Source organism: Neltuma alba, unplaced genomic scaffold (genome assembly GCF_004799145.2).
Source record: "Neltuma alba isolate B1F8T4 unplaced genomic scaffold, ASM479914v2 tig00013064_pilon, whole genome shotgun sequence".
Taxonomy (NCBI): domain Eukaryota; kingdom Viridiplantae; phylum Streptophyta; class Magnoliopsida; order Fabales; family Fabaceae; genus Neltuma; species Neltuma alba.
Window position 1 is genome coordinate 46,520 of NW_021637401.1, and position 21,658 is coordinate 68,177.

General features: G+C 37.3%; 3 protein-coding genes and 1 pseudogene across 4 annotated transcripts; 1 reads left to right on the forward strand and 3 right to left on the reverse strand.

The window, feature by feature from the left end:
* Positions 1 to 58: 58 nt before the first annotated feature.
* LOC114734061 (uncharacterized) lies at positions 59 to 1,831 on the reverse strand (annotated as a pseudogene).
* Positions 1,832 to 5,936: 4,105 nt separating this feature from the next.
* Positions 5,937 to 8,450, reverse strand: LOC114734055 (endoglucanase 16). The gene is made up of 9 exons (XM_028921549.1): positions 8,445 to 8,450; positions 7,887 to 8,126; positions 7,561 to 7,773; positions 7,279 to 7,479; positions 7,087 to 7,164; positions 6,837 to 6,986; positions 6,627 to 6,735; positions 6,343 to 6,521; positions 5,937 to 6,266 (listed from the first exon to the last, which is right to left on the reverse strand). The coding sequence occupies exons 1-9, from the start codon at positions 8,448 to 8,450 to the stop codon at positions 5,937 to 5,939; spliced, it is 1,506 nt and encodes a 501-aa protein (XP_028777382.1).
* A 1,542-nt stretch (positions 8,451 to 9,992) lies between these two features.
* LOC114734063 (guanine nucleotide-binding protein alpha-1 subunit) lies at positions 9,993 to 15,720 on the reverse strand. Of its 2 annotated transcripts, XM_028921559.1 has the most exons (14): positions 15,437 to 15,720; positions 14,401 to 14,481; positions 14,224 to 14,296; positions 13,746 to 13,783; positions 13,574 to 13,663; positions 13,338 to 13,415; positions 12,986 to 13,093; positions 12,734 to 12,835; positions 12,587 to 12,642; positions 11,601 to 11,735; positions 11,188 to 11,281; positions 10,958 to 11,017; positions 10,793 to 10,872; positions 9,993 to 10,534 (listed from the first exon to the last, which is right to left on the reverse strand). In XM_028921559.1, the coding sequence occupies exons 2-14, from the start codon at positions 14,461 to 14,463 to the stop codon at positions 10,357 to 10,359; spliced, it is 1,155 nt and encodes a 384-aa protein (XP_028777392.1). In that variant the 5' UTR covers positions 14,464 to 14,481; positions 15,437 to 15,720; the 3' UTR covers positions 9,993 to 10,356. The 2 variants fall into 2 exon arrangements, with proteins under 2 accessions (XP_028777392.1, XP_028777391.1); XM_028921558.1 differs by lacking the exon at positions 15,437 to 15,720 and having other exon boundaries at positions 14,401 to 14,487.
* A 2,786-nt stretch (positions 15,721 to 18,506) lies between these two features.
* LOC114734059 (serine/threonine-protein kinase RIPK-like) lies at positions 18,507 to 20,241 on the forward strand. Its single transcript, XM_028921552.1, has 4 exons — positions 18,507 to 18,956; positions 19,044 to 19,179; positions 19,271 to 19,407; positions 19,499 to 20,241. Exons 1-4 carry the CDS (start codon positions 18,567 to 18,569, stop codon positions 19,988 to 19,990), a joined length of 1,155 nt encoding a protein of 384 aa, XP_028777385.1. The 5' UTR covers positions 18,507 to 18,566; the 3' UTR covers positions 19,991 to 20,241.
* Positions 20,242 to 21,658: the final 1,417 nt, after the last annotated feature.

A 21,658-nucleotide genomic window follows, 5' to 3' on the forward strand; every position in this document is an offset into this window, starting at 1 on the left:
GCAAAACAATTCAACTCAAGTTCGCAAGTAAAAGCTCTTTTAAACACTACGGTAGTCCTCAATAATTGACACTAAATTGCAATGGTCATGGGTAAATCACTTTCAAGTTAACAGTGTATCAACATCTTACTTGTACAATTCACGATTAATGATGAAAGGGAAGGGGTTAGTGCACAATAGGTCACAGGGCCTTCCATGTCTCTACTATAGTTAATCTAGAAGACAGAAGTGACGATCTGCGATGATCTTTGTACGGCTCCTCTAAACATTGCGTGGAATCAACTAGCACCAAAGTAAGAATCACAAGCGGTCATCTTTGTACGGTTCCTCTACGGCATTGCGTGGAATCAACTAGCACCGAAGCAAGTTATCGGCTCTGGGAAGTTCAAGCACACAAGAAGTATCCGTCAGATTAGTTTACCAAGAGCCGTTTCATTGCTGAAGGAGGAACTCGACATATCCATTTTCACAGCAGCGGCGCAATGATGTAGATCAGCCAAGGAGAATGATCGAGAACCAGAGAAGTTCTGCGCAATCGGAAGAGATGCACTTGCTCTAATAGATGCAGGTAACCTGCTTCATGGATGCCGTGGTGGACGAAGTGGTGGAGGTGACCTTGAATTTGAATCCTCGCTTGTAGTACTACTGCTTTCGCAGTTGTTCATGGCGACTGCTAGAGCCAGAGTGCTTCGACTATTGCCCATTGACCTCTTAGAAATGCCCCCACTACTGCTCCTTAAAGGGAAACTTCGATTCTTGTCACAAACGTTATTGAAGGCCATCAAGTTTCTGCGTCTCCTAGTGTAGGCATTCTCAGGTTTAGTAATGTCTTTGACCGATGGTGAGAAGGACGCTTCTGCCAGGCTCGTGAAGGACTTGGATTTGCCATTGTAAAACTTTGAGATCCCTCTCCTGTCAACAATTCAATCTATACATGAGACAATTGGTCGAGCTCAAACCGAATATACATTTCACTATTTTACCAAACTATTGAGCACGAATATTATCATCTCGAAAACTTGCCTAAGATTCTAAGAAATCTTTGTGAAACATGGCAACCTTGACCAAATTGACATAATCTGTTCCTTGCTTCAAGTAACAATCGAATGGAATTTCTTGTATCAAATTAAATTAGAATCCGTGTTCTGAAGTATAAATCCGACTTAGAGAAGGGGTCATGATAAAAGGTTTCTTCATAATTTGACACATCGCAAAACGCGCGAGCGCAGAAAACACAGAAAACGAGAGTTTTTCAAAAAATAAAAGCACAAATTGGTGAGTCAATAGGGATCTGAGAAGGAAAAGTTGGAAATGCATGATACCTGATTGGCAACATCTCTTCTAACGACTCCATCATATCCAAAGGTCCATTATACGCGCTCTGAGCCTCATTTTCACCGCAATCCTCATCCACTGCTGACCTTTCTGAGGACAAATCGCTGTTTCTCCCGATCGAAGAAGTTGAAGACGAAGACGTACTGCACAGATCGTCCGAAAACTCAGCTGGCACCGCTGTATTCCCACCGACCCTGGCACACAGCTTTTGATCCTCCGGCGACTGGAAGAACGCCGGTGCGCATGTGACCACACGCTTCAATCCTGAAGGTTCGATCCGCATGTTCACCAAGGAAAACTCACAGGCACTCATCTAGAGGAATATGTCCAGAAATGCGAACCTTAAAACGATTTAAAAAGAGACCAAAAAGATAACACAAGCGCACAACGGATGAAGATGAAACGCTGAGATAAAGCAGAAAGAGAGGATGGAGAGGAAGGCAGACAAGTGTGAGAGACAATGGATTTGGGGGAAGCACACAGAATCAAAGGACGGGAAATGGTGGTCTTTATTTATTTGTTTCGTTGTTTATTGGGGAAATCACAAATAAAGACCCTCCAATTAGCAAAATCACTCTATGGTCACCTGAATATGTTAAATTACTATGAGGGACCTGGTCTCAAATTGTAATTATGAAATCATGGCCAAATTACCAAAATACCCCTCTTTAATTATTTTTTTTTAAAAAGAAAGCCACTGCCTCACCGGAATCCGCCACCGGCGCCGAAGCTTCGGCGGCCGCTTCCGGCCACTGTCGGCGGCCGGACGCCGGTGATCTTCCTTTGTTTTTTTTTTTGAAACTGTTTTTTTTTTAAATTGGGGGGAAATGAGGTTGGGGGGATTTGATCCCCCAACCTAATGCTTCCCAAAATAAGGAATGACCATTGAGCCACAAATTTTTGTTAACATTATGATGCAAAAAAAAATATAAGTTAACTCATTTATTCTTGTTCCAGGTGATAACAACAATACATCTGAAAATAACAAGTTCTGATTGTAAAATAACACGTCTGGAATAAAAATTTAACAATATGTTTTTTTATAACAATAAATTTTGTTGCAGGTAATAACAACAATACATTTAAAAATAACAAGTTCTGATTATAAAATAACAAGTTTGGGATTAAAATTTAATAACACGTTTTTTTTATAACAATACACTTTGTTTCAAGTGATAACAACAATACATTTAAAAATAACAAGTTCTGATTATAAGATAATAAGTCTAGGATTAAAATTTAACAACACGTTTTTTTTATAACAATTAATTATTTTATACTTTTAAAAAATAAATTATTTATAACTTATAAAAAATATTTTTAATATATTTATTTCTCTAAAAAAATACTTTTTAATCTGTATATCTATACAACTCATTATAAATCAAACTACTTCTTATAAATTATAAAGTATTTATAATAAGGCATTTTGATTTATTAATCATAGTATAAATTTTATATTATTTCATTCTTTAAATATTAAAAATAGTTTTTATATTTAAAGAATAAAATAGTATTTTTAATTATAAATTAGAGATAAATTTCATTTATAAATTTAAGCAGTCAAAAAGTATTTTTAATCAACAATAAATTGTACTATTTATAATTTATAAGAAGTAGTTTGATTTATAATAAGTTGTATAGATATATAGATTAAAAATTTAAAAAAAAAATTAAAAAGTGTGTTGCCATTTTCCCTAAATTTTATTTATAAATTTGAACAATAAAAAAGTATTTTTAATCTATAAAAAATTATACTTCAAGTTCTGGTTATAAATTGGAGATAAAAATTATTTTTTTAGCAAATTAAATAGATTACAAGTACTTTTTATAAGTTATAAATAATTTATTTTCCAAAAGTATAAAATAATTAATTGTTATAAAAAAAAGGTGCTGTTGAATTTTAATTCCAGACTTGTTATTTTATAATCAGAACTTGTTATTTCCAAATGTATTGTTGTTATCACTTGAAACAAAGTGTGTTGTTATAAAAAAAACATCATGTTAAATTTTAATCCCAGACTTATTATCTTATAATCAGAACTTGTTATTTTTAAATGTATTGTTGTTATCACTTGAAATAAAGTGTGTTGTTATAAAAAAAAACATGTTGTTAAATTTTAATCCCAAACTTGTTATTTTATAATCAGAACTTGTTATTTTTAAATGTATTGTTGTTATTGCCTACAACAAAATTTATTGTTATAAAAAAAACATATTGTTAAATTTTTATTCCAGATGTGTTATTTTACAATCAGAACTTGTTATTTCCAAATGTATTGTTGTTATCACCTGGAACAAGAGTAAATGAGTTAACTTATATTTTTTTTTGCATCATAATGTTAACAAAAATTTGTTGGCTCAATGGTCATTCCTTATTTTGGGAAGCATTAAGTTGGGGGATCAAATCCCCCCAACCTCACTTCCCCCCAATTTAAAAAAAAAAAAAAACAGTTTCAAAAAAAAAACAAAGGAAGACCGCCGAAAGCGGCCGCCGGCGCCGGAGCTCCGGCGTCCTGCCGCCGACAGTGGTCGGAAGCGGCCGCCGGAGCTTCGGCGCCGGTGGCCGGATTCCGGTGAGGTAGTGGCTTTCTTTTTAAAAAAAAAATAAATTAAAGAGGGGTATTTTGGTAATTTGGCCATGATTTCATAATTACAATTTGAGACCAGGTCCCTCATAGTAATTTAGCATATTCAGGTGACCATAGAGTGATTTTGCTAATTCAAGGGTCTTTATTTGTGATTTCCCCTTGTTTATTTATTATTTATTATTATTATTATTATTATTGTACTAAATGTGATATGGATGAAAGAGTGGAACAGGATAATAGCAACGAATTTATATTTATTGTTTGGCTGCGGAAATATGTGGAACTGTGGAAGGTCTTATCCTCATCCACTGGACGTTAAAAAATTACGTGTGCATGAGCCGTGATCGCCTGCTTCGGGGTCTGTCATACAACCACCTGCCCAGCCTATTGGGCATTAGCTTGCCTTGACGTCATTTGTCAACTCAGACTTTTGTTTTCACCTTTTTTTTTTGTTTAATTGAAAAACGATCTTTATTTTTTTAAAATTTGAAAAAAAAAGTAGAGATAATGTTTTTCTAAATATACAAAATAACTACCCGTTATTCCTTACATTCTTTAAATTTTTTATCTCATTAAATTATCATCATCAAGTATGTCATCATCATATCAAACGCCAAATAGGATTTTTTTTTATACCAGAAAACAGGAAATTTTGTTCAAGGTTAAAAAATAGGGACATTTATTGTTATGCATGAAACGATTTTTTTTAATAGAAATTTATATATTTAAAAACTTTTTTCAGAAGAAAAGTGTGTGAACGGGTGAGAATTGATTTTTGTTTTTGCTTGGTGGGGAGCTGGGAATGAAACATGGGGTTGAGAGCAGGCGATGACAGGGGAGCCACGTGGAGACGATGACCGGAGGAAATGAAGCTTATCGGGATATTGGGGGGGTGTGGTCGGGGCCCACGGAGGCTTCAGCTTTGAAGGGGTTTTGTTGCGGAACACGTGCTCGGTCATCCTCTCCCTCCTTGTCTCCTTCGTTTCTTTTTGGGAACACAACGGTGCAACCTCCACCTTATCCCATTACGCGTCTTTTCCATCACGTGCTCTCCACTCCCTCCCTCTGCACCACCAACCTTCTCTTTCCCTTACCCCTATCACCAAACCAAACCCGACCCCAATGGCTTTCCTTCATCTTCACTCAATTATATAAAAACGTGGCATTAATTATTATTTATTATATCTCATTATCTGTACAGTTCAAACGATAACGTTGGACGTTGTTGGAACATTTGTGTTGGCGTTATCGTCTCATGCGGCAATTCTCCGGACAAGGACAACACAACAATGTTTGGTCCGCTTTCCCTCCAAACCCCGGCATTATTGACTTCACATAGAATACCACAACCTAGCTAAATACTAAGATCAGATTTTGTTTGATTTTTATTTTAATATTAGATATAAGACTTTAATCTATTTTGTCTCTCATATTTATATATATTTTTAAAATAGTCATAATAATAATAATTCTAACCTATATACTTGATTGGTAAGAATATTTTAAAAAAGACAATACATATTTATTATAAATAACTAACTTGATTTATTTTCTTAATCTACTCAAATTATTCGATTAACTTTTATATTTAGGATTGTGGGTAGTATTACAATGCAAATGAATATTGAAATTCATATTCATATTTATAGTATGTATAAATATATCACACCCATTCTTCCATACACAAATCACATAAATCTGCCAAGCCAAAGCTAAATTAATCGGTGGCTCAGCTAAAACAATACAATGAAGCTAGGAAAACTAGGTAGTGCGTACATGAGAATTCTTGCGTGTAAATGTAATAACGTAAATATATGCCCATGATGTTCTAAACTTCCAGGGCTTACGTGAAGTGGTCAAGGGAAAATATAACGGTCTCCTTACCCAATTTGAGGCAACCGGCGACGCACCAAACACGTAATGACCAAATTGATGCTTACAAGTCTGGGGTCTGGCCAGGAGAGATACATCGATCGGACTGTGTTGTTTTCCTTCTTTTGGGAAAATTAATTATTTATTATAGATGAATGCGAGCTTTGCAAGAGGACCGACGGCGAGAGAGTTGACGTACGTGCATGGTTCAGTGGCTGCGGAATCCGTACGTTTGTCGTCGAAGTGATCGTTTTTGTCGGGTCCTCCCAGTATGGCGCCGGTGAGCTCGTTAGGGTTTGGTCCGTCACGTTGTAACCATTTGATGAAGCTATCCGGACAGGTCACCTCCTCGTTCGCCGCCGACATCGGCACCGATGCTCCTCTGTGGTGGGCTTGTTTTGGTGGGTTGTTCCCGAATCCAACCATTATAGATCTTCCTTCTGGGTTCTTCCCCAGAATGTAATCCATCTGCACATATATATCCATCCAAAATTAATGATTAGTATCTGTATTTACTAAATAAATCTTCGAATTTTTCGGCTGCGTGATTAATTATTACTTGGCCCTTGGCGAATTTAAAGAGGTCGGCCGAGGTGAATGTTTTAGTTCCACAAGTGATTGTTTGTTTGTGTTCTTCCAGAATGTCGCCGTAAAAGGTGAAGACCATTGCCGTGCCGGTCACATATTGCGTGTTGGCTCCGTCCCTCAAGTGAATGACGCCACCTATAAATAATAAAGTTGGGGATCACAATATCATAAGTATTAATTATATGAAAACATTAATAAATGCATAAAAGGAAAGGAGTTGAGAGAGAGAGAGATATTAACCGGGAGTTAATTTAATCTGACTGTAGGGACTCTCGGGATGGACGGAGCATATGAAACTATCGGCTTGATATTTGAATGTATCCAATTTTGGGACTCCTTCATAAAGTAACTGAGCAACAAACACATAAATATGCAGCAATCAGCTATTAGCTAGCTATAATATATAAGAAACTAATCAGAGAAGAAGAGTTTGAGATATGAGAATCAAACCCTAGTGATAAGCACTTGAGCTCCTGCGTATTTGAGATCCCAGCTAAACTCATTCACATAAGCACTAATGGCTTCCTCCTGAATGTACTTCAAATACAATGGTTTTTTGGTTGCGATATATAGCCATGTTGCTGCCCACAACAACTCATCCTGCGTCGTCCCCGTCACTTGATTTCATTAGAAACTCAAAGATTCACATCTAATTCCAATTAATTAATGAAGCAAATGAATGAATGAATGAATGAATTACATTGTAGCCAGAGAAAGAGCAGTAGAAGGGACATTCTCCATCATAAGTTCCCTTGTGTTCTTTCGCCATTTTGAAAAGCTGAGCGGTAAAAGGCCAAAGAAATGACAAAAGTAATTATTATCAGTAATTATTATAGGTTTGCATAATTCCATGCAACGTTACGAAAATGTTTGAATATTTGAATTTATATACCAGCTTGGCCTTGTTGAGGAGACTTCGAGCGTAAGCACGATCGGTACTCCTGAAAACAATAGAAGAAGAAGCCATTGCTGCTGCAGTTTCAGCTGCAATCTCTGAACCGGGCGTGCCATCACCAATTTGCAAAACTGTTCTTTTTGTCTTCATTTTTTCTGGTCGAACCCAACAATGGTGATCCTCCTCTGGGTCCCCCACCTTCACGAGAAACAACAGAAACATATATATAAGATATGTGCAGAAAGATATATGTGAAGGAGTACTAGGTAGTAGCTTCACCTGCACATATAATCGATCGCGTCGGGAAGCACATTTGAGCAAATAATCGGTTCCCCATTTGATGGCGTCTCGAACATTATCCATTTCCTTGGCAGCTTGAATCTCATCCTTGAAATAAACTGCAGCCCATGACAGAGTAGTAACTGTGAAAGCCAAGGGAAAACCATATTTGACGTTGTCTCCTGCATCATAATATCCTCCAGAGAGGTCCACCTACGTACAGTATCATCATGCATGCACATAATAACAACAATATTAATTACGAAGCGATTAATGAGCTGAAATCATCATTATATATAATCGATGTTCTTAAAAGAAACGCATACGTTAGCGAGTTTTCCGTCGTCAAGTGCGGAGTCCCCTCTCCAAGGCACTCTGTTATTGGGAGGGAGCTTGCCTGAGCGTTGAGCCTCCAGAAATACGAGGGACTTGGTGAGAGCGTCTTTATAATTAAACTCGCCACTGACGACATTTGAACATCCTTCAAACACAGCAAGCCATGTGAAGATTATGGCCAATAATGCTCTACGAGTACCCATTAGCCCCAGAATGAATCTTTCAATAGCCTAAAACACAATGAACGTACAAGGTAAAAATAAGAACAAAGGAGGAAGTTTTCATGGAAAGGGAAGGGCTTTCATTTCGGTGTGGTGAATCTTTGGGTATAAAAAGGAAAGAAGGGGTGATTGTGGGGTAGAGAATAATGGCTTTAATTGGAGAATGAGATTTTTCGTTAGAACCAATTTGGAACTTAATTTACCGAATACTATACATAAACATGTACATGCGGTGGTAAAAGATCCGGCAACCATACCAGCAAATGAGGCAGCTATATTTTTGCCGATTCTGAGGAAAACAAGGATACACCACACGTCTTCTCTCACCAGCATTTCACCATATGGATTTGGATTTCATGATCTATAATCAGCATTTCGGCATCCAAATAGTTTGCATTAACCCTCTTCCCTTTCTATATATATGAATTGGATGGTAATCGCGAGATACGTGTTTTTATTGGGTTGTTTGTCGTCCCAAATTAACCTGCATGGTTTTGTAATCTCAATGCATACATTTTTCATTTTATAAGTTAATGAAATGCATGGTTCCAAAAATTATATGCGCCAGTTAGCAAACACATAATATGTTGGACTTTTATCAGTCGGTTAAGTATGATTAAATAAATAATTTCAGCCCAAAGAAAGTGTAGTGACGTAATAATTATAGAATTCAATTGAGAAAGTATGCTTTTTTTATATTAATTGAAAATAATTTATTAAAAAAATATAATTTTCTTGATATTTAATACCCCCTCATGTCTCTAATATTAACCCACGAGTTGCGAGCATGGGTGAATGTACGGATTACAACATATGATACTGTGTTTTCGGATCAGATTTGTTCCGGCCAGCAACCCATCTGACAAAACAAAACATGTTTCTGCTGCCTAAATCCCCAACGCAGGCTTACATTATGTGGGGCCCTAACCCCCTCTCAATTTTTTTTTGGATAAAAACCCACGTCCCATTTTCTGTTTTTCAAAAAGTTAAAAATGTCAGTAACGTGTTGGCCCAAAATGAAGTTACATGTTGGCTTGGGCTTTCTCCTTTAAGGTTTTCTTTTCTTTTCCTTTCTGCTTTTTTTTCACCCCCTCAGAGTTCAGATATGTTCAAGCACGTACGGGATGACTCTGGCCTTGCACTACTGACAAGTCGCTTAGGTGCTTGACAGAGACAGCTAGACCTCAAGTCCTTTAGCGCCTTTACAACTAAATTGGAGAGGACACACCAAACACCAAGAAAACAACTCCACCAAAATGATTCTTTTCACCTTTTCTGACCAAATCTACAGGGGTAGCATTTCTGTTCCTCAATTTTTATGTAAAACAGAATCCAGATCCAGCCATCACGGACAGGGAAGAATTTGATAGTGACGCTGAAATTGCTTGTTTTCTCCTGATCAGACACAAATTTAGTTTGCTCAAGCGATTTATTTAGGTTCTTCATGGAAGCAATATAGAACCAAGTAATTGAAATTATATTAAGGAATTGAAAGGTCATCCCGCCTCTGCTTCGTCCCTTTTTCAAAGCCATATTTTAAATTACCGGAGTCATACTTACTATTCTAGTTTTTTTGCCTCATCAATTAGATAAGTTTCCAGGCGAACGGTAAAAAGTTGTAATAAGCAAATATAGGAAGTTGGAATGGAGAAATTGAACGAGACAGCTTATGGCGTCGGCAGCGGGACATGTCGTGTGCCCTATATGCCTCAAACATGAATGATGTGGGCACATTCCCATTAATCCCTCTCTTTCATTCATGTTTCTATCCAGTTCTTTCACATGTTCCTCCCGCTCATATCTCTCACCTTGCTTCTTTACCTTTTTAGTGGGGAAGAAACACTTGGGACATGTCCTCATCAAGCATGTGAATGATTTGTACCCAACCATGAAATTTCAGACACAAGGCAGTTCTCTAAATTAATGGAGCATCAAATGTATTTTGGGAAAAAATGAGGAAGAAGAACAACATTAACAGGCATGGAATATGAAATACATCATTAGTGGGTTTTCATCGAAAGATAATCACAATTCACAAATCATGATGTCGTTTCTGAGAAGCTTCAATTCGACTAATTTGACCTTAAGATATACCCCCATTCAACAACATTAATTACCTGCGCTTAAAAATCAACAAATTGGATTAAATATTTAGTATACCTCTCCCCTAATATACCCAAAATCTGACGACCTCTTCCACCGTAAGGATTACTTCATCCCCTAATATGTTGCCTCTCGGTCATAATAACCCCGCTTCAAAGAGATTCCTCCGCCTCAATGACTCATCCACAAGCTTGAAAGTCTTCTTCACAAGCTTTTGATCCAGGGCAGTGGTCCGATATATTTTAAAGACGCGATCCACACGATCAGGTGCTGTGCTCTGAAAATACAATTTCTCGAATTTTTTCTTCACAAACCTGCAACCATAGTTTATTATCCAACTTGCTTGGTTCTATGATGATGAAATCATGAAACATCAGGCATGTTGTTCTCTCCTCTCCTTAAATTTCTATGAAGTTACTTCAACATAGTAGACTTCAGGCTTTCAGCATCAACTCAACGCACAAAATTTAAGAAAAATATGAAGTCTAGAGTTTCGAGGGCATTCAATAACCAGAGTCAACTATTTCCTTTTAATTAACGTCAATGAGAAGGGGGAAAAAGAACTTGCTTACTCGTATGCATGCTCGATCTCTTGTTTCCCAGAGGAAACTGGCTGGTAATCTTTAAACCATTCGCATACATTAAGTGGGACCTGCATAATGCCAAACTTGAATCAGTAGACAGAAATGATTATAGCTTCCGCTAATGGCAGTGTACAATGTTCAGACTAGCCTTACTTTTAGGATCTTCTTCTCGAATATGTCAAACTTGTTTAAAAATAACATGAAGGATGTTTTCTGCACAGGAGCAAAAAGGAAATCATTATTAAGATGGGTACCAACTTTAAGATGCTAGTTGTCAAAAGATATAAAAGCCCTCAACAGCAAGTATCATAAAGGAAACAAGGCAAGGAAAGAAGTTAAATAAGAGTTCCCCACAGACATTAAAAATAGAGCATGAAAAAGACCTCAAAACATGGTTGCTTTAGGACCCACTCAAAAAGTTCCTTCGTCTCCATCATTCTGTTCTTGTTTTCATCCTCAAAAAGTGTTTGATCATACCTGGAAAGCAGATATGAGGTCAGCACTTAAACTTTACACAAACCATAATGATAATTGCTTTACTCATTGCTTAACCTGGCACAAGTTACCTTGTTACTGATAATATTCACAGCTAACGGGCTAGTACAAGCTTAGCCTTCAACTACACTATAAATCCCTCCAAAACTTATTTTATTGTAAATTGGGTTCCGTCTGGGGGAACTATCAAAGAAAGTTCTACTAAATCTTACAACTACTCTGGGAACCAACAGATTTAAAACAACCAACAAGTGTCAAGCAATTCGTAATAAATACATAATCCAAGGGAAGGTCAGCTTACTCGCTTATAGCAGCGCAGAATATTACAGCAGTAACTCCTTCAAACAAATGAATCCATTTTCTCCTCTCATTTCTCTGGCCTCCAACATCAAAGAGCCTATATACCTCACCACTTTTCTTGTTTTCCCCAACTGGACTGTCAGAAATCAAAGATATACTCATCTAGTCAGTATATTCTGGGTAGCAAATCATGATGAATAGATCAAGAAACCGTTAATGTCCCATAACATTACAGAAGGCAACTCGATAGGGAAATACACTCAGAAACAATAATTTACCCTTCCCCCTGGCTATATGTATAAAATCCTTCGGAGAAGCACAATCAAACAAAGTTAAGAAAGCATCAGTAACTAACTCAGGTTGCTTTTTGATTCTTGAGTTGAAATAGTTCATAGATTACTAGATTAGAAGATTAATAAAAGAATATAAACGAAATGTAGGCACAACTACAAGCAACAAGGACCAATTACAGCAATAAAATATGAAGTCAGTACAATGATAAAACATATAAATGGGTAAAGGAAAGTTGCCAGCTACATTCACGGGACCTGATGGGAACACAACCTTTCTAGAGCATAAAGTTGGGAACAAGATTTTTAAGCTCAATCATAGAACCAAACTTTGTGATTGCTTATTCTCCATGTAATCATTCACAGAGAAAGAAATTTTGTTTAGTACGCAAATACAGATAACCCTAGTTTCTTAGAGACGGCTGTTGTAAGATTTACACCTCAAGAAAAAGGAGCATTCATGGTCTTACTAGGTTTCTACACGGGCTAGAAAGACTTTTAATCCTTAACCACAAGGTTATATAAGTCCCCATTTTCAGAAGGCAAAGAATGAATTAATGAGCACAGCTACTTGTCATTCAATATCTTTTCCCTCAGCAAATTGAGACAGGAATATAGAACAGGAACATTCATATGCATCTTCACGTGTTATTTCAGACTTTCGTTATGACAACTCTGTCAGATGAAGCATATTCACCTGAACTGAATCTCCACAACGCCAGTGGTACGGACTCTTGCATACAGAACATCCTCCTGCGGTGGAAAACAAAGCAGCAATTAGAAATTTACTTTCAAACATGCATTTAAAAAAGGGGGGAGAAAGAAAGAAATATAGTTTGGATACCTTTGTTGGAACATAATCAGCATCAGACAGTCTCTGTAAATTTTCCATGAAATAATTGGCACAATCTGGAACTTGGAGCTCATTACCACGGACATGTGTTTCCTACAGTTACAAGTAAAATGCATGGAACGTGAGTACTAAGCAACTAATGCCAAACAACCTCCCCCCCCCCCGGGACATATGTTTGGGGGCAGGAGGCAAGGAAGGATAAAGAATGTTGAGAACGGCAACAATATCACGCCATCTAGCCACCTGAATTGCAGCATCTTTCCATAAAGTCTCTATTTCCTGTGCAAGCTCCTTGGTGAGACGTGGGTAATCCGACCTACCTCCTATTTCTGAGAGTTTCTCTCCAATATCCTGCCATAAATATCTAGATGTCAAGCTCTATGAATATAGAAAAAGAATCTTCAGCATAAAAGTTTGAAAAGGGAAGAGAACTGCATAAGGGAAAAAAAATGGATTTGTGGTCAAATACTGGTTAGTTTTTCTTTTCTCATGATATACTTGCATGACAAGATAGCACACCATGATATTATCATGTGTTTTCCGTCCAGAAGATGATTAAACCATATTAGAGCATAAATCATTTAGAGTAACCTGCCTTGTTTTCATTGGATATCGCATACTTTGAAGACTCAGTTTCATTCTGAGCCAATTCCTTTGATCCATCATGCAATATCTGTTCAATCACATCAAATTATAATCAGAATGGCAATTCTCTCAGCTAGTCCATTAAAACTCATCTCACATACATTCTAAACAATAGACATTTGACTCTATAAACTATGCATATTGTCAACGAAAAATAATCAACACACCCTTTCAAATATTGCGTACTTTTATTGTCTGATACACATTAGCATGAATGACTGGTGCATAGCTCTTGAGCTCCGCCTCGTCAAAGCCAGTTTGAAACAAGAGTTTTATCTGCATATCATAAACAGATAGTATAAATCAACAAATCCTCGAATAGATGTTATGCTAAGGCACAGGCCCTGCAATTTCTTGCCTGTTTAAAGATTGTAGACTTCCCTGACTCTCCAGCACCTAAACCACAGGTGTCAAATTGATTTAAATCAGCTTAGAAGAGAAATAACAAAAGAAAGAAAGCTGTCAAGCGACAATAACATGAGATTCATTCAAGGGATTATAGCAATAATGCCTAGGAATAAAACAGACCACTTTCAAGAATAGCAGAGATTGATTTTTTATCAACAGAGGAGACAATTTTATCCCTTGAAAAAACTCAACTATGTCAGGATCACATCAAGGTATTCACCATTTTTTTCTGGATGCATTTTACTAGCCAGCAGAAACGACCAACCAATGATATGTGCCATTCCATCAAACCAGAGAAGCCATCACCCCTCAATGTGATACTTAACTTTAAAATTTCCATAAATACCAAAATTAACAAGTTTCAACTTTAGATATGCACATGAAGTACACACAACAAAAATAAAAGGCACTGCCTAAGTAACATGTACCAAGTAGTAGAAGTTTCTGAATATGCTTTTCGGCCTTTGTTTCTTGCTCTATTCTTTTTTCAATTTCAGCAGCCTGCAAGTGCATGTCATATTTAGGAAGGAACAGTGCTAGCATCAGCTAACAGACAAACTTAAGCAAGAAGCCTAGCATAGCATGTCAGCTCAAGCATAACGAACCTGTGCATTTTCTTCAGTATCAGCATCATTATATCGACGGTTTCTGCTGCAGAGTAGGCCCATATTTTCTGTTACAAAAGACTGCATAGAAGAAGCACAAGTCAAGCTCCACCAGAAGTCAGACTGTGCTTCAATGCCACGATGTAATCCATAGTTATAATAGTGGGCTAAAAAAAAAGACTTGGGAGCAGAGCCGAGCGGAAGTATGCTAAAACTGATATCCATGTAACCTTAGCCAAAATATCTTTTTCCTTTTGAATTTGAAGTGAAGATCTTACAGAAAATCCCGAGTAAACCAAATCGCCCCGATGCATGATTGAATGGACAAGAAGAGAAAATTTACTTTTTCACAACCAGAGAATAATTTGGTGTCACAAGAGCAAACTGAATGGGTGTACAAGGTTAGGATGCCATGTAGACATCCACACATTATTCTGATTACTTGGTTTTATCATATCAAGCAACTTCAATCAAAGACAGTTAATGACGATTAATTAAAAAATATATAAAAAAGAAAAAGCACATAACTCCGCTATATATCCGCACGGACAATTGTTTCGCTGAGTCATTGCGTGCCACCGCCTGATATTTTTTTGTTTTCCCCAGAATAATCAAGTTATTAATCTCTTAGGCCTCAGACAGTAATCAATACAAGTGAGCAGTACTTTTTTTTTCATTGTTTAGCTTAGCGTCACAATCGACACACATACATTAAAAGCTATTTTACACTGGTCTCTGCAGTAGAAAGCAAGAAATTTCGACATACGAACAAGCACGGGCATGCAGAGTACAATCAGCCCATCAAATTTTTAAAGCTCAGGAAATAGAGTCGAAAATGCTACAAGAATCAAATTCAAAAAACCAGAAAGCAGAAATGAAAGAAGCAGTGGCTTGCATCTTGATCTGCGTATATAATCTCAATTGCGGAGATCTCCTCAACAAAAGAAAATGGGGGAAGCAAGGTAGCAGAAATAATCAAGGAGTGAAAAAGATCCAGAAAGCGAAGGAGGAATGTAACAAAAACAGAAGAAGATACCTGGGAAAAGGAGACGGAAAGCGGCGAAGGGGATCTTTTTCAGAAGTGCGGAGATGGATGTAGGGGGGCTAGATTTGGCGGATTGGCGAAGGGTGAGGCAGAAAGCAAGTTCAGCTGTTGGGTGTGGAGGAAGATATAGTATTCTAATAGCAAAACAAACCAAAAAAGAAAAAAACGAAACGAAAAAAAAAAAGGAGGGAGCAGTTCGAGAAAATGGAATTTATATAAAAAATGGAACTTGGAAGCAAGACAAGGAAGGAGCAGAAGGAAAAGGATAGAGAAAGAAAGGAGGAAAATGGGGAAGGAAGAGGAAGGAGGGAGGGGGAAGAAGGATTAAAGAAAAGAGCGCCGAAAGCTGGCGCGGCTGCTTCATCCACAGTGAGCTTCGGTCAAAGTTGGAAAAGACAGACACAGAAGAATACTACTTTTTTATATTAAAATATTCGTATTATATAAGGTGTGTATACATATGTGTGTGTCTTCTTGGGAAAATACACACTTAACGCCCTTCCCTACATCGCCCCGATGGCACTGCCACGCCCTCTCTCAAATATCTTGTCACGCTTTACGACCACATTTGGACCTGTCCTTACCCATCGTTGAATATCAATTCTATCCACAGTACTCCATCTATGGCACATGTATTCCTAATATTCCGTATAGTAGATCACCTGCTCATAATATAAAAACTAATTTAATTTTTAATTTTATTTTAAATATTAAATATTAAATTATTTTATTTAATACATGATTAGTAAAGATATTTTTAAAAAAATAATATGTATTTATTATAAATAACTAATTTAACAAACTTTTTTAATCTATTCAAATTAATCAATTAACTTCTTATTAAAGATTATAAGTTGTAAATTGCTTTTTTTTTTATGCTTTTGTTGAGTCGCTGCTTAGCATTAAAATTAAAATTACTAAATAGCAGTAAATGGTAATGTGAATAAAGTTTTTTGCGTTTTTTTTTGGGGGGGGGGGTTTTATGCTGGCAAGAGGCACATAAATATGAAATGGAAAGGGGAAAAAGACGAAAGAGGGCAAAGACAGCAAAGAACGCACCTCCCGTGCATTTGGATGCTGCCTCCTATCCCCACCCCCAAAAAAAAAAAAAGTCCTTTTTCCTTCCATCCCCTGATTCACTCTGCATCTCCTTTTTAAGAAGAAAATAAATTTTAAATCAAATCAATCAATACCAGTACTCAAAAATTAAATTATGTAAGAATATATCTATTTTTAACAAAATTAAGGTGTAATTAAAAAATAGATCATATTATCTACACCCTGTAAAGAATCCAATTTATTATAATATTATGTCTATAGAAAAGTATATTTCTTTTCATAATACCTGAATTAAGACATACAATATCTATGACACTCATGTTGCCTCTTTTGTCTGTTTGCATTATACAAGCCTCCGATGTATTCTTAAAACTTAACTAAGTGGGCCTGAACATGAATTTGGGTCATTTTCCCGTTTCTAATTCTATTGGGCCACACCAACCCAAACTCCAAAAAAAGAAAGAACGTAGTAACACTTACACTCATGGGCCGGCCCAGTTCTCCCTCATCCTTGTCCCTCTTCAGTCGACCATGCCATGTCCTACCCAGAGCGTTGGGGGGGGGGGGGAGTGCTTGGTTTCATACTACTATTACATTGTCACAATGTCACATAAGGATCACGTCGCGCACTAACTTCTAGAGCAAATGAATGGATTTTGACCGGACAATATCTTCTTGAGTTGGCGTATTGGCAATGACAAGTTCCAAACTGTTATCACTTTCTTCTTCTTCTTCGTCAAATCATTCAATTATTGACGCTGAACATCGCTTCAGTCTGGTTTGCTTGTTGGTAGGATGGGAAGCGACGGCCCACTCTGGTATGCTTTTTAGTTTCAACTCTTTCACTTCACCTACTGCAATTCGCTCATTAATTCTTTATCCTCATGTTCCAATGCTGCTCGCTAAGTCACCATAATCAAGTTTGCAGTAATCAAAATTTTAATCCAACTCTTTCTCAACTTCCACATCGGTTTGCTGTCAAAGCTCAATACAATCGTCACACAATGAGATAGCATAGCCTTTGGCATTAACCCATTTGTCAAATGATCAGTATTTGTGCTGTGGGACATAGAACCTTCAAAGTTCGGCATATTTTCATGAGGGGGTCAAAGTGGTTGTGGGTTAGATTGATTAGTTGATTAGTTCACCCTTTCTATTTGACTTTCTCAACAAACCCCATCTTTCTTTTTTCTTATATTATTAATTGCGTCAATGCTTTTTTTTCCCCCACACCTTCTCATTGAATTACTCGGTTGTGTTGATTGTTTCTTTTTTATTCTTTATGATGTTGCATGGGGGAAAAACTAAAAAAGTGTCAGGAGCGAAGTCTCATTCTGATTAGCCCTTGGTAGGAGTTCTAGAAGCAGCGTCTTTCAAGTTTGATCACCACCAATTTGAAATGAAGAATTTGGTTGTCCCGTTGCTATTGTGATATTATCTGATCTTGACATACCGACAACAATGATTCCGAGGAACATTACCGACCAAAAACAAGGAGATATTCAATCGTACCTTTGCAGCAATCACATATTTTTTCTTTTTTTCAATTCTCTTGTTGGAACACATTGTTTTTATTTTGTTGGAATAAGGAAGATGTCTAAAAGACAACAAAGGAATACTGAATTATTGGATAGGAATTGAGATGTTATACCAGACAGCTTTATTAGTTTATTTTGCGACCTTCGCGGAGCATGTACATCAACTTGTAAACAAATAAACAGGAAAAAAAAATGTACATACAGGGGGGAATTCTGCTGTTAATATCACATCGGAGTCACGGGTGGGCAAGTTGATTGACTTCTAATTAACTAATGACTGGATAATTAGATTACGAATATAAAAATAATTCGACGGCGAATAAAATAAAACGGATGATTTCTGCGTATGTTTGAACCATTGTATCCATAATCAAGCACCCATAAGTCAAGGAATCTCTTTAAGGGTAGTTTGGCAAACATGGGGCTATAAATTTCTCTCCTTGGACTCATTTTACGTTGTCATTTATGTCGTCTTCCTCAATCACATTCAAAAGCAGAAGTTTTGTTTGTAAACGGCGCATATCATGATTCATAAGAAGATTACATGGAGGTCTATCATCTTGACGTTCAGTTGTTACAGGACTAAATGCCCAATAAAGGAATCCAAAAAGAAGATGTCCAAGCAAGGTTCTTTTCAGAGACTAAGCCTCTCTGACATCAGCATTTCGAGCTCTGGTCAGGCCATTGACGATCTTTCCATCTCCCTTGCTGGCCAAAAGCTGTATCCATTTACTCTTGAAGAGCTAAGAGAAGCAACACATAATTTCTCCTGGAGTAATGTGATAGGTGAAGGTGGTTTTGGACCCGTGTACAAGGGATTTATTGATGACAAGCTTAGACCAGGTTTGAAAGCTCAACCTGTGGCTGTGAAACGACTAAACTTGGACGGCATGCAAGGGCACAGGGAATGGCTGGTTAGTTTTCTGAAATGAATAGCTTTACTTCTTTCCATTTCTTTATCAGTCACAAATAAATTCCCATGAACATATTTGCTTTTCTAGGCAGAGATAATCTTTCTCGGACAGCTAAAGCATCCAAATCTTGTTGACTTACTTGGGTACTGCCACGAGGAGGAACACAGGCTTTTAGTGTATGAATACATCCCAAGAGGCAGCTTGGAGAGCCAACTTTTTAGAAGTATGTTGCTTTTCTTAATATCTTCCTTCTTTCAAGTAATTCTTGATGGCACAAAGAGAATAGAGTCCTGATTTGGCCATATTACCTGTAGGATACACTGCAGCCTTGCCATGGTCAACCAGGTTACAAATTGCACTGGGAGCAGCCAAGGGCCTAGCCTTCCTTCATGAAGCAGACAAACCTGTAATATATAGAGATTTCAAAACTTCAAATATCTTATTAGACTCGGTACGTATGTTATCTATCTTACTTCTTAAGGATGATCTTCCTAGTTAAGTAATAAACCCATGATTGATCTTTCTTTTTTAAATGAGTCCAGGATTATACCGCTAAACTTTCAGACTTTGGGTTTGCAAAAGATGGACCTGAAGGGGAAGACACACATGTAACAACACGAATAATAGGAACACAAGGCTATGCAGCACCAGAGTACATCATGACAGGCCACCTTACAACCAAGAGCGACGTGTATAGCTATGGGGTGGTACTATTAGAACTTATAACAGGAAGAAGGATAATGGATAAGAGCAGGCCAAATAGAGAGCAGAGCCTGGTGGAATGGGCGAGGCCTTTATTGAGAGATCAAAGAAAGCTCCACCAGTTCATAGACCCTCGACTTGAAGGACGATTTCCTATCAAAGGAGCTCGTAAAGTCGCAGCATTGGCTTACAAGTGCTTGAGCCACCACCCACGTCCTAGACCCACAATGAGCGATGTGGTCAACACATTGGAGACCCTTCAGAACTTTGATGATACATTCATAGAACCCTTTGTGTATGTAGCCATGAATCAAGATGGCAACATCAACTAACAGCATGACTCAATATTATTCATATGTATTAGAACTAGATAGATGGCAAATTTTTTATGCTTGTCTATCAACTAAATAGTTATTAAGCAAAATGTAAGTGCAGATGTTCAGCTGGACCAAAATGTCCAGATATGCACAAAGCAATTGTAATTTGATGCGAAATAAGACCATCACACCAGAACACAACTTGTCATGATTGGCAATTATCGGGACATGCCCTTGCTGGAAATTTATGTTCAATCATTGATGATGGAAGGCAGGGGAATTTTAAATCCATGGAAAGTCATTTGCATTTGCATCATAGAACAGCTACAGGGAATAGTAGGCCCTAAACCACTAAAATTTTTAAGTCGTGTTGGTTGATTGATCATTGAGATAAAACCTACCGTATGCCTGTGGTCAAGGTCGGTGTTTCATCATGAAATATATTCATATATAATATATAGATATATAATCAGCAAGCTCCCAAAAATATATGATGTAAGAAGCAGTAATTGATTTGAGAATGTCAGCATTGCCAACAACTACTCAACCACCAGTCGGTGTTTCTCCGTGAAAGAAAACCAACGCTAACAATGTCTCGTGCTTTTCTCTTGAGTGTCAAATAAACAGTGAAGAGAAATAACCTTGTGAAAGATAGGACATGCAAGCAATGATTTTGTTTTACTACATTCCTTGGAAGTGCTTCTATCCTGTGACCGGCATGATTTAAATCTACCTGTTCTTCTAATAAATTTCCTTCTTCTGGTTACTGCTGTCTGTTTTTGAATAGAAGATTTATGATCTCGTGCAGGTTTTTTCTCATAAGAGACAAAGACAAGCTCTGGTTAAGTTACTTATTGTTCAAAATTTTCAATAGATGAATTGACAGTCGATGCTTTTATATGGGGCAGTTAGGTTTTTAAACGACGAAGGTTCAAAATTCTTGGGGTCCTTGTGTCTTTTCAAATTCAACCATTAAATTCTATCTCGCATGTTCTAGTTTGATGTAGATCTTGATCAGAGAAATTGGCGGGTAGGCCAGCCGGTTCATGTGGATCTCGAAGCTGAGCTTATGCTCACAAACATCTACAGAAAAGGAGAAATTCGCCACCTCTTGCTGTTACTAGTAGTTCTTATGCACATTTATTTGTAGTTCTTTATGACATTTTTTCAGACGTTCGGGCTCGTTTTTGTTAGGGATATAGGGCAAAGGCACTGCAGATGTATTGCGAGTCGCTAGTCATTTCTTTCTGGATAAGCCATGTATTTAATTCTCAGAAAGATAGGTGAAATACATCCGCGTGAAAATCCTGAGGTTCTGGTTGATTTTCTTTTTCAACAAAATATCTACTGTTATTTAAATTATAAATTTCTTTGTTTTTCATCCTGTTATTTTTTTAGCTTACTCAACTGTTTGGAGGAAGATGCCTTGAGAGGTTAGAGAGTCTCCCTCAACAAAAGGAGAACCTTGAAAAGCTCGTCCATGGATCCATCAGAATTTTAGTTTGGAGTTGTTGGATACAGTTGAAACTTCTACTTAGACTACCAAGAGTGCCCTCTCTGATTTCTCCCAGCCTAGCCATTAGTAGCCAATGCATTGAATTGAGGCCATGCCTACTCTACAGAAAAAGCCAAATTGTTTTCACCTATGCATCTTTTGACGAAATAAGACATTTGCCTGAGTGC

Excerpts from the sequence above, each read along its gene's own strand:
- LOC114734055 (XM_028921549.1), bottom strand. Across the intron at positions 7,774-7,886 it reads ACGACGGAAAACTCGCTAAC|GTGGACCTCTCTGGAGGATA; the intron begins GTATGCGTTTCT and ends TACTGTACGTAG. Across the intron at positions 6,522-6,626 it reads TCAGATTAAATTAACTCCCG|GTGGCGTCATTCACTTGAGG; the intron begins GTTAATATCTCT and ends TATTATTTATAG.
- LOC114734063 (XM_028921558.1), bottom strand. The coding sequence starts at position 14,487 with ATGCAGTCTTTTGTAACAGAAAATATGGGCCTACTCTGCAGCAGAAAC. Across the intron at positions 13,664-13,745 it reads AGTCTACAATCTTTAAACAG|ATAAAACTCTTGTTTCAAAC; the intron begins GCAAGAAATTGC and ends TATGATATGCAG. Across the intron at positions 13,416-13,573 it reads ATGTGTATCAGACAATAAAA|ATATTGCATGATGGATCAAA; the intron begins GTACGCAATATT and ends GTGATTGAACAG.
- LOC114734059 (XM_028921552.1), top strand. The coding sequence starts at position 18,567 with ATGATTCATAAGAAGATTACATGGAGGTCTATCATCTTGACGTTCAGT. Across the intron at positions 18,957-19,043 it reads AAGGGCACAGGGAATGGCTG|GCAGAGATAATCTTTCTCGG; the intron begins GTTAGTTTTCTG and ends TTGCTTTTCTAG. Across the intron at positions 19,408-19,498 it reads CAAATATCTTATTAGACTCG|GATTATACCGCTAAACTTTC; the intron begins GTACGTATGTTA and ends AAATGAGTCCAG.